At 42.2% G+C, this 14,381-nt stretch overlaps 1 protein-coding gene across 1 annotated transcript in view; it reads right to left on the bottom strand.

The window, feature by feature from the left end:
- Positions 1 to 8,998, bottom strand: part of nr6a1a (nuclear receptor subfamily 6, group A, member 1a) — a 125,848-nt gene extending 116,850 nt beyond the window's left edge. The window contains exon 1 of the mRNA XM_026186086.1: positions 8,628 to 8,998. Within this exon, the coding sequence (XP_026041871.1) occupies positions 8,628 to 8,694 (67 nt within the window). The 5' untranslated portion in view covers positions 8,695 to 8,998. The remainder of the gene's footprint in view (positions 1 to 8,627) is intronic.
- Positions 8,999 to 14,381: the final 5,383 nt, after the last annotated feature.

Below are 14,381 nucleotides of genomic sequence, written 5' to 3'. Positions count from 1 at the left end.
TGCAACGCCGACGCCCACCCCTGAACAAAACCAAAACCTGCAACTGTTAAGTTTGCTCATGTGTCCCATTCCAATCCATCGGCATTAGCTGATTTACAGGTACAAAAACAGGCTGAACAGCAATATAAATGAGCTTAAAACAGGAATGAAAAAGCTAAAACTTTGCTTCTTCATTAAGAACATTTTACAGTATTCTCAAGAAAGGCCTTACACCAAACAGGAACAAGATTAATCAGGATTTGGTGCAGGCTATAATATGTCCTCGTAATTAATGTTAAAATGACAAAAAAAAAGTTTTAGCTGGGAAACTGGCCTTTTTCAGCCTTTTCTTACTTTGTGCTGAATAAATAAAACTTCTGTAGCAGCGGAGTTAATGTCCTGCCAAAGAGTCTGAAGTTTTTCTTCATTAGTTCACTTTTAAGTTAGAAAAAAATGCAGTACATTCATCTATTTCAGGAGTGAAAATAATATCTAACAAGAAATAACTTACATATTTTATGTACGTTCTGCATGTGAATACATGTACGTTCTGCATGTGCACAACTCTGTTGCTTGTGAAGCTCGCACACAAGAATTTCACTCACATGTGCTGTACCAATGTACCTGCACATGTGACGTGACAATAAAAGTGATTTGATTTGATTTGAATACTGCTTTAATGTTTCACACAAGCAAAGCAGGAAGTTACTGCATTCAGAATATTTCCATTACTACAGTGTACGCATTCTTGAGTCCGTTCATAACCACCAGCTTGAAGTGTCCAAACAGGCAGCATTTACTGCATGTGTGCTGAAGTAATGAGAAGAGTCACCGTTTAGCATTTTCCTGACGATGTGCACAGAGCTCTGTGTGTATCTTGTCTGTTGACTGTGAAACAATCAGTGTCCTGTGCTCAGCTTCACCCGACTATGGTTCCACTGCCAGTCACCTATGACCAGTACTCCCAGCATGGGGGGGGACTACTGAGCTGTTCAGAAAAAAAAAGAAGAGAACGGGGTGGCTGCAGTTTAGGAGTCTCAGGTCAGGTACTAATCAAAAACTTGGTGGTTCGATCCCAGGGAGGTGCTGCCCTTTCTGCAAAGTAGGGAATAAACTTAGTGTTCCACCCCACTAGTTCTACAAAAGCCAGCACCTTCCTCTTTGTTGTGGGCACTGGGTATGCATGAATGACTTCCACTTTCTCCACTTAAAGTCTTGACTTGTCCATGTCCAACCTCATATTCAAGGTACTCCACCTGGCTCTGTGTCTGATTACATTCATTAGGACTGCTCGTGAAGCCAGCAAATCTGAGGTGGAGAACACACAGATCCATCAACACCTGGTCCATGAGATGCTGAAAGGTTGCTGCAACTTGAACTGAAACAGTCCAAAAAGGAGTTTGAAGGCTGTCACCTTCCTTGTCTCTGGTGCTGGGGCCACAGCTTCTCATCACCCTTTCCAAGAGTTCGTCAATGCGAGGTATCAGGTAAGGGATCAAACTTGAAGACTAATTCCAATTTTTTTCACTAGTACCCACTCGGCTAATCAGATTCAGCTGAACGTCCCAAAATGTCAATGCAACACAAACCACACAACAATGGTGGACATCAAGGCGATGAGATACCTGCTTCTAAACTGTTGGTACAGGACTGCACACCGTCGCTGGACCACAGTGTTGGTTTTGGAGAGCCATTTCACTTCTTGCTGGGTTTCAAAAATGCTGGTTTTAATTTTTGTGCAGGACTCAAGAGTGACACCACTAACTGGCCAATCAGATGGCTTGGGATTCTGGCAGAGTAGGTATTAAAAACATACCTGGTATCAGGTACTTCCACCTAATGGAAAAACCTAAAAGTCAAGTCGAGTCAGCGGAGCTAAGCCCAGTGGGTACTAGTGGAAAACGGCTAAAAGTTGAACACTGATCCATCTTTTTTTAGGACTAGCATAACTAGGCTTCACCATTTGTTGATCTTTCAATTACCCAAGCTGCAGCTGGAATTCTGTAGAACTTTCTGGAGGCTGGAACATTTTCCCTCAGGTGTATTTTGTGCTGCACCTGTGTTGTGAAACCAGACTCCTCCTGAAACAACTGTAAAGAAGGGTTCTTAGATTTTTCTGGTGGGATGCCTGAAGACTTGTTAGAGACACTAAACTCAGCTCTGCTTTGTTTGTGGGGAAAACCGTTCTCCCTCTTCCTCTCCTGACAAAGACAGTGCTGCCTAACCTGCTGCATGGACCTTTGTGTTGGAACCTAAAATTCCTGTAACAGGATAATGTGGAAAACCTTATGTTTCTTTTTCTTGCTGTCAGGTAAATATAGCTCATAGTAGGGCTGGGCGATATGACCCAAAATTCATATCTCGATATTTTTTAGCTGGATGGCGATATAAGATATATATCTCGATATATTTTTTTAAAGCCATAAAGTAAGAACAACAAGAGAGTTCTTAGTCAAAGCTGTGTCCCAGATGTCACACAGGCACTTTTATTAACATAGAGCAGATGTACATAAAATTTACTCAAAAATAAATTATGAGCATTTATTAAATAATAATGCTCCATAAATAAAAGAAAACAATGTTGTTTTTGTGCTAAACAAAGAGCTCACAATGGTACAGTCAAAATGTAAACTAAAAGACGCTGAGCACAATAACAAAGACAGATTTCACAGCTGCTCTGTTCCCAAGTTTTACTGCGTGACTGACAGCCTGGAGTTTGTAATCCGCTTCGCAACCACGTCTCTTAACAGGTGCCATTTATGGTCCTTATACACAGTAGGGTAATATTACGTTGAAGCACAGTACGTATCACTCCGCGAGGCTCAGCCGTAATGCTCCGACATCAAGCGCTGCAGCTCCGTAGCTTACCAAAGTCGTACTCAAACATTTGTGACAGATTGCTGAGCGCCGTGTTCCACATAAAATCGGTTCGCGGCCATCAAGTACAACCAGAATTCATACATAAGGCGCGCTGTCAACTTTTGAGAAAATGAAAGGATTTCAGTCCGTGCAGCGCCTCTGGGCTGCATGGCGTTAGCGTGGTTAGCTCGTTAGCGTGGTTAGCTAGCTAACACATTGACGCCGTCCCGCCCCACGCACGGGGCGATGCGCAGTAACTCGTTAAAGGAGATTTGCCGTGTCCATCTTGTCGCTTCCTGCAGGTGAAGCGATGGGGGAGGAGGGGGAGTTGTGTTCAGTGAAGGAGAGGCGAGGCCGAGTAACGTTGCGTAAAGACGAAAGTGGACGAAAGAGAGGCAAACTTGCGGCTCCACAAGTATAGTTATAACGTAACATAGACTATATCGATATAAAGGATATGGTCAGATCTTATATCTCGTATAAAAATATATCGATATTTTTTAAAAACTCGATATATCGCCCAGCTCTAGCTCATAGCTGACCTTACCAAAGCCTCTTATTAATTCTGTAATGCCTCTGCTACTTAGTTGGGACAGAAACTTTATCCCACAGTTTGTGAGGACCTCTCTAGAAATCTGTACACTAAAAAAAAAAAAAACTTTCACTAATGCTCCCTGATTTATTAGCAAGCATTTGTAGACAAGTTGTGATCTATTATATGAACTACGGATGAAAACAGCAACCTGCTGGAAATGAGAACACAAGGTTTTTGCAGCACACTGTTTGCAACTAGTTTCACCCAGTGACAGCTTGCAACCTCCAGCAAACACCTGCCAACCAGTTAGGAAATACCCATATTTCCCTAAAGACTTCCAGGGTGTCACCGGCTGCTTTAGGCAAATCTTTGATTCAGATATCCCAGTAAGTGACACCTAGCTGCAGTGAGTGGCAACAGAAGCCCCTATTTTTCCCCTTTAAAATGGAAATATTGCAGTTCCTCAGCTGCTCTTTTATAACTTCCCAGACAACTGCATCCTTCAGTACTGCAGCTTTACAGGATCCCTACTCTGCATACCAAGGTCAGTGTTTTACAGCTGCCTATAAACTCATCTTCCACCCAAATTCAAACTCAAATTGAAGCCATTTACAGCCTTTGGCCCAGGCTTCGTGTCAAAAACAACAGAAGCTTGGCAAAAGCACTGCCAACAGCCTCAGACCAATTGTACTTACTGTAATACATTCCCTCTCAAAATATGGTTCACAGCAGCATGCTATGTCCTCCCTCGTCATCCTCCCCCACAGCTCATTAGCAGCTGTTAGATGCTCAGCCTATGCCAGGATCAAGGCAGCAAACTTCTGTGAGAGAGCAGTCCCAGCCCCATACCTCATGGATCAAGTGAAGGTTGTAAATACTTTCCTGGGTTACGGTGAGGTCAGCAGAGACCAGGGCCATTAATGCTTCAAGAGCAACATCCCTGGTTGCCGTTCCCATAGCTCTCATCCGCCACCTCCCCCAACATGTCCATCACAGCACACACAAGAAGAAAACAACAAGCAGAACTTTAGGAGAAGATTCAGAGCTCAGGGCGAAGAAAACCCTGGAAGTGTTTGTGAACTGAAAATAGCATAGTGAAGTGGAAAAGGCTTAGACCATCACAGGGAACTGGAAAAATATTTATCAAGATTTTATGAGACAAGATGTTTTTAAGGGCCTGAAAGCAAATGGAAATAATTGAGCACCAAACTAAAATATTTCACTTGTTGCAGGGGAACATTTTGGAACAACAAACCAGAACATTATTAAAAATTGAATTAATCCATCCAACATGTTCTTTTAGTTCCTTTGAAATGGTGTTAATTAATCTCCCCATTATTTGTCTTTCATCCCATCCATCACCAGCTGACCCGCAATATGTGTTGCCTGGAAACAGCACCATCAGCATGAAGGAACTGCAGCATTTAGACCTCTGGAACTGATGAGGACTCAGTTTTCACCGCTCATACTCGACTAACTTCTCTTTAATAGTTTCTCTCATCTTAACATGAAATCAGGGAGGTGAATGTTTCCCTGTAAGGGTGAAAAAAGTATCTGAGTTATACTAAACATTTTGCAGAAGATGTAATCAGATTGTACTCCACGCACGCTGTCTTGGGTCAAGAATCAAATTGAGATTAGCTGTAATGACCTCTGACATCTAAATAGAAGGTTAAACCAATCAGGCCAGATGTCCTCTCAGTATGTGGGATAATCGTGAAAGAGCAAACAGATCCTGATGTTGTTACTAAAGTCTTATCATATTATCAGGAGAGACGCAGCAGCGAGACAGGAAAACCTGAAAATCTAGAGATATTTCTACGTTGGACACGACTGAGGGCACTATCACAGTGATCACAGCTGCAGATATATAAAGAAAATAAAAATATATAAATATAAATACAAATTCTGAATGTTTAATAACAAATATATACTTTAAAAACCAAACATGTACTTGTAATGTAATTGCAACAGGACATTTTTGTAGGTTTTTGTATTACTCCATCATTTTAGAAATCTGTCTACTCACTGACCACAGGCCTGTGTGATGAAGCTGATCTATACCAGGGTCACATTATAAAGCCACCTGCTTTATTTGTTTGTTTTTCGCTGCAGCGATGTGCATTTATTGCAGCACTTACAGGATCTTCTGATAATACATCTTCGTTTGTTAAGACTTACAGAGTTGAACCTGTGAGAGACTTGATGCTTTGGTTACACTCCACTGCAGACACCCACAGCCAAGCAGTCATTCTTGCTACACTTTATAAACCACCGCCTGGAGTGCAGACGGTGCGCTGTGATGTTAAGTCAATATGGGCGAGTCCACACGTCACAAAACAGACGTCCATATGGACGCTCACCATCTAATGTTAAAATACTCACAGCCACAGAGTAAAAGTGCACTCGAGGCTTTTCACGAGTCGAACAGAGAAAATTATTGTCCTGCTTCATGAAAGCTGAGCTTCAGTTTACAGCACAGTGAAGTCTGTCATCCACAGAGACCACAGAGGAAAATGAGCTTTTCATTAGAAACGGAAACATACATGATATTGGTTTTGTATTATCACTCTCTGATACATTTATCTTTTTTTCCTTTCTTTAAACAACAAAACAAGCGCGACACCACCTGGTGGGGAGTGTGTTCAAAAAAGGCTTGACTGAAAGACAAGAATCACTATGATGCTGAAGGCGCTGCAATGATTTTTGTTTCTTCTCTTGATTAACTTGAATGAAAACGTGTGTGTGTGTGTGTGTGTGTGTGTGTGTGTGTGTGTGTGTGGCTGCTGATGCTAACACTGATATTGTGGCAGCAGAGGAAGTGTTCTTAAGAAAAAAACACAACATGATGGATCACATCTACATTCCTGTCACCCCCACACTCCACTCCACCCCCACATGCCTCTACTGTACTCCTGGCTCATTCAAGAATCGGGGGTGGGATGGCGGGGGTGGTGTTTGTATCCTGTCCCTGTCCCACCCACTGCCAGCTACCCCCTTCACTCTGCCCCAAGGGAAAAACACACACAACAACAAATGTACCAGCAGAGCAGGGGCTGACAAAGCACTTTGTTTCAACCAGTTCATCAAACCTATCTTCCCGTGTGTGTGTGTGTGTGTGTGTGTGTGTGTGGGGGGGGGGGGGGGGGGGGGGGGGCACATGCGCTGCTTACTGTTCCATGTGACACAGAAAAGCAACAAACTGCAGTGAAGAGCTGGAAGTACTCGATTAAAATCTCAAAGTGGTTTCTATTACTTTACTAAATAAACTCACATTAAAGTAAACAACAATATTCACTCTGCTAAACATCTTTTGATGAAAAAGTATCAAAGTGGTCACTTTCAAGATCAAATCTCAAATGAAACGAGAAAGTAGGGATGTGTGGACATACGAGCTGATGCTGAGTGACATCAGGCCAAAACCATTCAAAGTAAAATCCTGTTACAAATACTCAGCCTGTTACTTTGTTTTCATGTATTTCCTCCTGTTTGTCATTTCTGTTTACCTACTGTTTTCTACTCTGCAAACAATTAGAAATGATAAATAAGCCGTTTTGTTTGCAAAGATAACACTGACCATTGAATCAGCTGCTATCAGTCTTTTTAAAGATACTGACTCATGGGTAATATTAAGTATTGTTTGTTTCACAGTTTGGTGTTACAGTGTGAACGACAGCTGAAGCCTGAACGTTCATTTTTAATCATCAACTTTTGTGTTTGACCACCACAGAAACGTGGAATAATCGGTTATCTGTGCATTTGAAGTGTTTATTAGTTTCCTTCAGTCATGTGTGGCGTTTAGAAATTCCTGCCATATCCTGAATTTTAAGACCAGGTATTAATGAATTAAGACATGATGAAGAAATAAACATTTTGACGAGACATATTCTAACAATATGCAGGGAAAACATTATTTAGAGAATTATCAACGAGCCTAAAATGATTTCAAAACGTTTTACGAAATACTTTTTATTTTTTGGGGTGTATTTCTTTACTCGTGTTTTTATGCTACGATTGAAAAATTAAAATGATTTAATCTGTAGAACTGCTCAGGCTGTTGTCGTCATTATTGATTATTCTGTTGATTATTGCTGGAACCCACAGAGGATGTGTTTCAGTGAAACAAAGACAACGCCTGAAACGACTCACGCAGCAGTCACCACCACAAAACATACTTTAAAAAATATTAAATTATTCATGTTTAATCAAAATTAATAAATAATTGTGGGTACATTCACGAAATAATTTCAGTATTAAAATGAAACTAAGCCTAAAAAAATTATGCATTAATTTTACTATTAAATTAAGAAATCTAAGGGAAATTCTTAGGGGGACATTTCAATCTAACGTGCTTCTTAAACAGTCTTAAATCTTCATAATGAGACTTATTAAGTGGATCAGAACACAAAGTCCACCCCGATATCCATAAGTCACGTTGAGGTCCTCAGGGCTGGCAGGGTTAAAGGAATTTTAATCTTGGAAATGTCAATAAATCTTCAGCCACCCGCACGGGGGCACGATATGGGACTGGCGCCTGGGACAGTCTGCTGCAAGGCATTGTGGGCTTAGTGTGAGCCTGGAGCTGGTCAGCATCACAGAATATTAGAAACGAGTATCAGGCACACTGAATAAGAAGCCTTTCCAGCAGCACCGTGCCACTGTAAACAAAAGTCAGCGGGACCGGTGCAGTAGGGGGGTGGACCTCTGCATCCTCTGTTATGGCCTTCTTGCCATCCTGTGAAGTGCCGGATTTTGAGGACTTAAAGGACTAAAGGCTTCGGGGCATTCTCCAAGTTCAAAAGTTCACCTTTTACGATCTTCCCGAGCCTGACTGACCACCTCCAAATAAAAACATTCCGACCTCAGTTCCCAGCGAGCCCAGCGCCATCTCTCTCTGTGTGTCTCACACACACACACACACACACACGATTAAGTCATATCCACCAGTGAAACAAACTCATCCGTGCTACACTGCTAACTTCGTTACCAACGTCTCCGAGTCTAATAAAAATAAAATCACGCGGCTGTCCCGCTGCTCCTTTTTTAAACTTGCGCGTTTTCATCAGCGCCGCTTCAGAAAGGCTGCGGTGCACGTGAAAGGCTCGTGCAGCAGCAGTGATGAGGCGCTGATCACACAGCCACAGCCACGCGCTCATGTTTTGAGGTGAGCAGCGGTGCCCGGGACAGCAGCAGCCGGGCTACGTGTGCTCGTGTGCGGACGCGAAGGAGGCTGTTCCACGCCAGGTTTGCCTACCGTTTACTGGCTTGGCGTCGTTTCTCTCCGGGTAGTCGAACCCAGTCGCCCTCTTCTGTATCTCCATCCTCCTGCATGGACTGAACCCGAGTCAGCTCGAGTCCGACGTCGCCCCTTCGCGCCGCGGAGAAAGAACCACGCGCGTGGGGGTGAAGGGGCAGGATGACAGCACTGGCGCTTCGGTCTAAAGTGAAGCTGGCGCTGCTTTGGTCGCCGTGTTTAGCTTGACTGACTCAGTACTCGAACCGCGGACCCATGCTTTGACCCTCCTGCTTCCAGTCAGCAAGGAATAGCTGGATCCACACCCCCCACCGATGGTGCGTTTGAGGATGTCGAGGAGGGTGGTGGACGGCAGCTTCTTAAATCAATTAGTGGTGATGGGAGTCTTGGACAAAGGCTTCTATGCAAAACGTCACATCATCTTATATTTATGACTGAAATCCTTTCACATAATAACGACACAATATTTTTTCATATCTATGATTTATTATTTCTTTACATTAGTGGTGTAGTTTCAGATGCTCAAGTGATGAAGTCAGTGCAGATCTGAGAAGCAAAAACTCAGACTTCACACTGCTCTAAACACTCAGTTTCAGGCAGTTTTATTTCTAATTTAGACACTTTATGATGATAGCAGGTCTCCCTAATATGGGCATCTCAGGCAAACAGCTCCAACTGTAAACAGAAGCCCACTTACCACAAGTTTTATTTTTAGGGCCAGCCAATCATTAGGAAGGAGGAAAGGAAATAAACAGCTTGATTAAGAGAGGATGCTGTACTAAGGCCCAGTATAAGATAAATAGCTAAGCTATCCTAGTAAAGTTCAGGAGTGGAGTTGGAACTGAGCAGAGTAGGTCATGTCATAGTTATCAGAAAGTAAAACCTACAAGAAAATGGTCAAAGGTGGTTGCAAAGAAAAGCGTCTGGACTTCTTTTCTTTGCAAGCTCCTTTGACTACGATGACCTGGATGACTGACAACCTTCACTACAAGAAAATGAATTTTTCACCTACCAGCTTCCAAAATGTGCGTCTGATAGGAGGAGGAATGTCTGATTAAACTCCTTGAAGTATAATTCTCAGAGAAACCAAGTGATTGATAACTGACTGTTGCTGGATTGTCTGTAGTTAGGCTTGACTCAACTTAAACATTGATGTGTTACTCCAGGTCCATCTGTCCGGTTGCCCAAGCACAGTTACTAACACATTATGTGCTTCTTCAATCTTTTTTTAACCAGTTCTGTAATCGATTTGTATTTAGGGTCTCAAAAACATTCTGAGTATTTCAGAAATATTTATTGGAAAGAGTTACAAAAAAATGAAAATTCAAACTGTGAAAACACTGACATATTGGCTAGCAGTTACAAAAGTGAAATGAACTGGCTGTTCAAGATTACAATCCTGTTTCTTATGTGACAGGAAACCCAGCACATATGACTGAAAAGGCCACAAGTGCATTATCTCCTTCTCTTGTAAAGGGTTGTCCTGTGTATCCTTGCTAAAATAACACAAGAAAGGAAGCACTAAATCAACTTTTCCAGGCACTTAGAGAATTTGACCAGCTTTTGTCAAGTTACTTAGATACTTCCTGGTCATTTTACTAATTTGAAAAACATCCAGAACATAAGCCTGACACAGATTTGATAGAATACGCCCCAAAAGTTGCTTTCCTAAGCAAATAATTAAATAACTGAAATAAATCATCTTCACTATGCTCATTAAATAATTCAAATAAACTCAGTTTTTGTTAGACCTTTGAACAAATCAAAATGAATTACTTATGTGTGTTTATTTCATAATGAAAACATTAGACATCACTGTTTTCTCACACATACCAAAGCACAGTATGAGGTGAGATCTCTTTATTATTAAATCTATTTTAAGGCTAATTGAAAACAGATAAATCGTTTTATTTTCATTACTATTCAGCGTTAGATTGTTCAGCATTGTTGCTGATTTGTTTATTTAATATTTTGCATTGTGGTTTTTCCGACATAACACGAAAGCAGCACAAACACACAACAGATATTACGTAACAAGCGTGCCTTATTGGTCTGAAGGAATTGTGGGACATGAAGTTTCGTAACCGCCCTTTTCTGGTGTCTGGTAAAATTGAAGGCCAGCGTTTACCACGACAAGACGAAAACTAGCATGATAATGCTAATCATAGTTACCGGACAGCTGTTCGGTTAGTAACCAGAGACAGATGTTTCACATTCGCTGAGTCAGCGTCGGGTTTCGGGCGGGCCTCGAAGGTCCAGGCTCGCCCAATAAAGTCACTGTGCCCTCGGCTGTAAGGTGCACTAATGCAGCATCATACAGCTTGGTAATTATTAAAAACGCCAACATTCATAGTGGCCACGAGTCACTGCAGTGCGAGCTTAATGTAATCGGTTCACAGTAGTTTAGCGTTTCTGTAGCAACCGTGACAACCAGCATGACCGAGGAGGCGGCTGGGTGGACGGGCCTGTGCAGAGCAGACTTCGGGTAGGGACTCTCGGGTCTATTTCACACTAAAAACGGGGCTTTAATCAGCTTCTGCTGCTAGCTAGCTAGCTACACGAAAATTGAAAAACAAAACGTGTTGAGGACACTGTGCGCTCACAATAAACTGTCCTAGTGTGTGGTGAGTTCACTGATCCAAATGTGTCTCCGGCTTTGCATCTGCAATTTAAGAAAGATATGTTTGCACTTTTCTAACCTTGGCTACGTTTCTCTGAGTGTACTACGCGTTGTTGTAATTAAACACTAGCGCTTTTGTTGTTTGGAGGAGCAAAGTGACCTGCCCACCAGTTAAAGGTCTGCTGCCATCCTGCGGAGACGGTAGGGCGAGGAATAATTTGGGGGTTACAGCGCCCTCTGATGGTCTCTCTACAAAGTCTCTGTGTGTGAAAAAGCGGTTTGCTAGCTGAAAGGCTCCCAGCCACCGTACCAGAGAAACGTTTCTTCATGCGAATAATTAACCTACGCTTTATTTAATAATTAATTAATAACATTTAATATTACCCGACGTGTTTTTGTTGGCAGCTCGTTAAAACGTATGTCACTTGGCGTATTTAACCTGACTCAAAAACAATGTTATTACAACCAACCATTTAAAGTCTCTGTTTATGTGATAATAGCGCAAAGCCACTGCAGTTTGAAAGAAAAAATGTGTCCTTAACAGTTGGAAGAGGGACAACAAAAGTATAAATGTATAAAGAGCATTTTCACATTTCACCAATCAAAACGGATTAAAAACAGCTTAAAGTTTGTTGTCTTTCTCAGAGCTGTTGTTGTCTTTTTTTTTCCAGTGGAAGTTATTCTCCTCATATGTGGTTTTTTTTTTTGAGTGCCAGCACCCTGTTTTCTAATGTTTATAATGTTTTATAAGTCCCACTAACCTTAAATTGAAAATATCACGATGTAGAAACAGATGTGATAAATCCACTGCCACTCCTACATGTCAGTAACTTTGGTCTGTACTTTTGGTTCTTTTATAAAAAAGCTTTGCCTTCCACTCGCCATCAAGTGCTGCTCAGACAGGATCGCATCACTTTGGGTTTTCTCTCTAATATTGCTGCACCTGACACACAGTCTGTTGTGAACTGAATTGAGTGTGATTAGATGCACAGTAGTATTCAGGTTTTGTGCCTTGTTTTTGATAATCCCCGTGCAGTGTTAGTTTCCTATTGTTTCAGCCGCTTTGATCATCAGGGGTTTTATATGACACACACACACACACACACACACACACACACACACACACACACACACACACACACACACACACACACACACACAACAGGATTTCTATCAGAGTCCTCCAGGTAACAGATCAAGGTTTGTCAAAAACAAGCATGAAACAATAGTGTGGAATAAGATGTGCTCAGTAGTACTTTATTACAATGTTTCAACAAACACTTTTGGAACAATTCATTATTTTAGAACCCACAAAAGAATTTACATTAACTTAAAACTGAATTAAAATGGGGGGAAAGATTGATTACACTCTTCCAAGTTTTCAAGGAAACCAGTGGCGAGTGGATATTGGAATTCTGTGGGTCCTGTTTATCTTCTTTTATCATTTCCTTTTCTGCACTGGTACTCATACTCATCTGTGTACCCAGGATACTTCCTGGCTTTAAAGGTTCTTTTAAACAGAGAACAGACTTGTTTTTCTTTAAGGTTTTTTCAACCTGATCTCAGACGGGAAAAATGTAGACACCAAGTTTCTCATAGTTAACCAAAGCTAGATGTGAAGGACACTTTTTTTCACTGCAATAAAAATAAAAACTTGAGTCTTGAAAAAAAAGTAAACAAACATTTTTTTGAACTTGGAAAGCAACAAAAATAAAAAATAAAAACAAAAAAGGAGGTTATGATATCTGTTAGTGATTAGGCTTTGATGGAGGTGTTTATTGAGATGTGTGTGAGTCAGTGGCTTTGAAAGAGATGATTTTCATTGCATTACTTGCACTGATGTCCTTAATCTTGCCTCTGACGTATACAATCATAATTAAAAAGACTAAAGCTAACAGTGAAACGTTTAAAAACTACACTGAAATCAGCAAACCTGCTCTGGAAACAGAAAGTAAACTGACATGAAAAAAAAAAGTCTAACAACTACACTGAACAAAAATATAAACGCAACACCTTTGTTACTGCTCCCATTCCCCATGGGATGGACGTAGAGACCTAAAATTCATTCCAGATACACAATATAACCATCCCTCCCAAACAGTGGTCACAAATCAGTCCAAATGTGTGGTAGTGGGCACATCTGCTATATTGAGATAATCCATCCCACCTCACAGGTGTGCCACATCAGGATGCTGATCTGACATCATGAGTAGTGCACAGGTGTACCTCAGACTGCCCACAACAAAAGGCCACCCTGGAATGTGCAGTTTTGTCTCACAGCAAAATGCCACAGATGCCACAAGCAATGAGGGAGCGTGCAACTGGCATGCTGACAGCAGGAATGTCAACCAGATCTGTCGCCCGTGCATTGAATGTTCATTTCTCAACCATAAGCCGTCTCCACAGGCGTTTCAGAGAATATGGCAGCACATCCAACCGGCCTCACAACCGCAGACCTCGTGTAACCACACCAGCCCAGGACCTCCACATCCAGCAGGTTCACCTCCAAGATCGTCTGAGACCAGCCACCCAGACAGCTGCTGGAACAATTGGTTTGCACAACCAAACAATTTCTGCACAAACTGTCAGAAACCGTCTCAGGGACGCTCAACTGCATGCCCGTCGTCCTCATCGGGGTCTTGACCTGACTCCAGCTCGTCGCCGTAACAGACTTGTGTGGGCAAATGCTCACATTCGATGGCGTCTGGCACGTTGGAGAGGTGTGCGCTTCACGGATGAATCATGGTTCACATTGTTCAGGGCAGATGGCAGCTGAGAATGTCCCAGTTCTTGCATGGCCAGCATACTCACCGGACATGTCACCCATTGAGCATGTTCGGGATGTGCTTGACCGGCGTATACGACAGCGTGTACCAGTTCCCACGAATATCCAACAACCTCGCACAGCCATTGAAGTGGAGTGGACCAACATTCCACAGGCCACAATTGACAATCTGATAGACTCCATGCGACGATGTGTTGCACTGCATGAGGCAAATGGTGGTCACACCAGATACTGACCGGTTCTGGGTCCCCAGACCCCCAATAGCGCAAAAAACTGCACATTCCAGGGTGGCCTTTTGTTGTGGGCAGTCTGAGGTACACCTGTGCACTACTCATGATGTCAGATCAGC

Source organism: Astatotilapia calliptera, chromosome 12 (assembly GCF_900246225.1).
Source record: "Astatotilapia calliptera chromosome 12, fAstCal1.2, whole genome shotgun sequence".
NCBI lineage: Eukaryota > Metazoa > Chordata > Actinopteri > Cichliformes > Cichlidae > Astatotilapia > Astatotilapia calliptera.
This window is presented reverse-complemented; position numbering and strand designations above follow the sequence as displayed.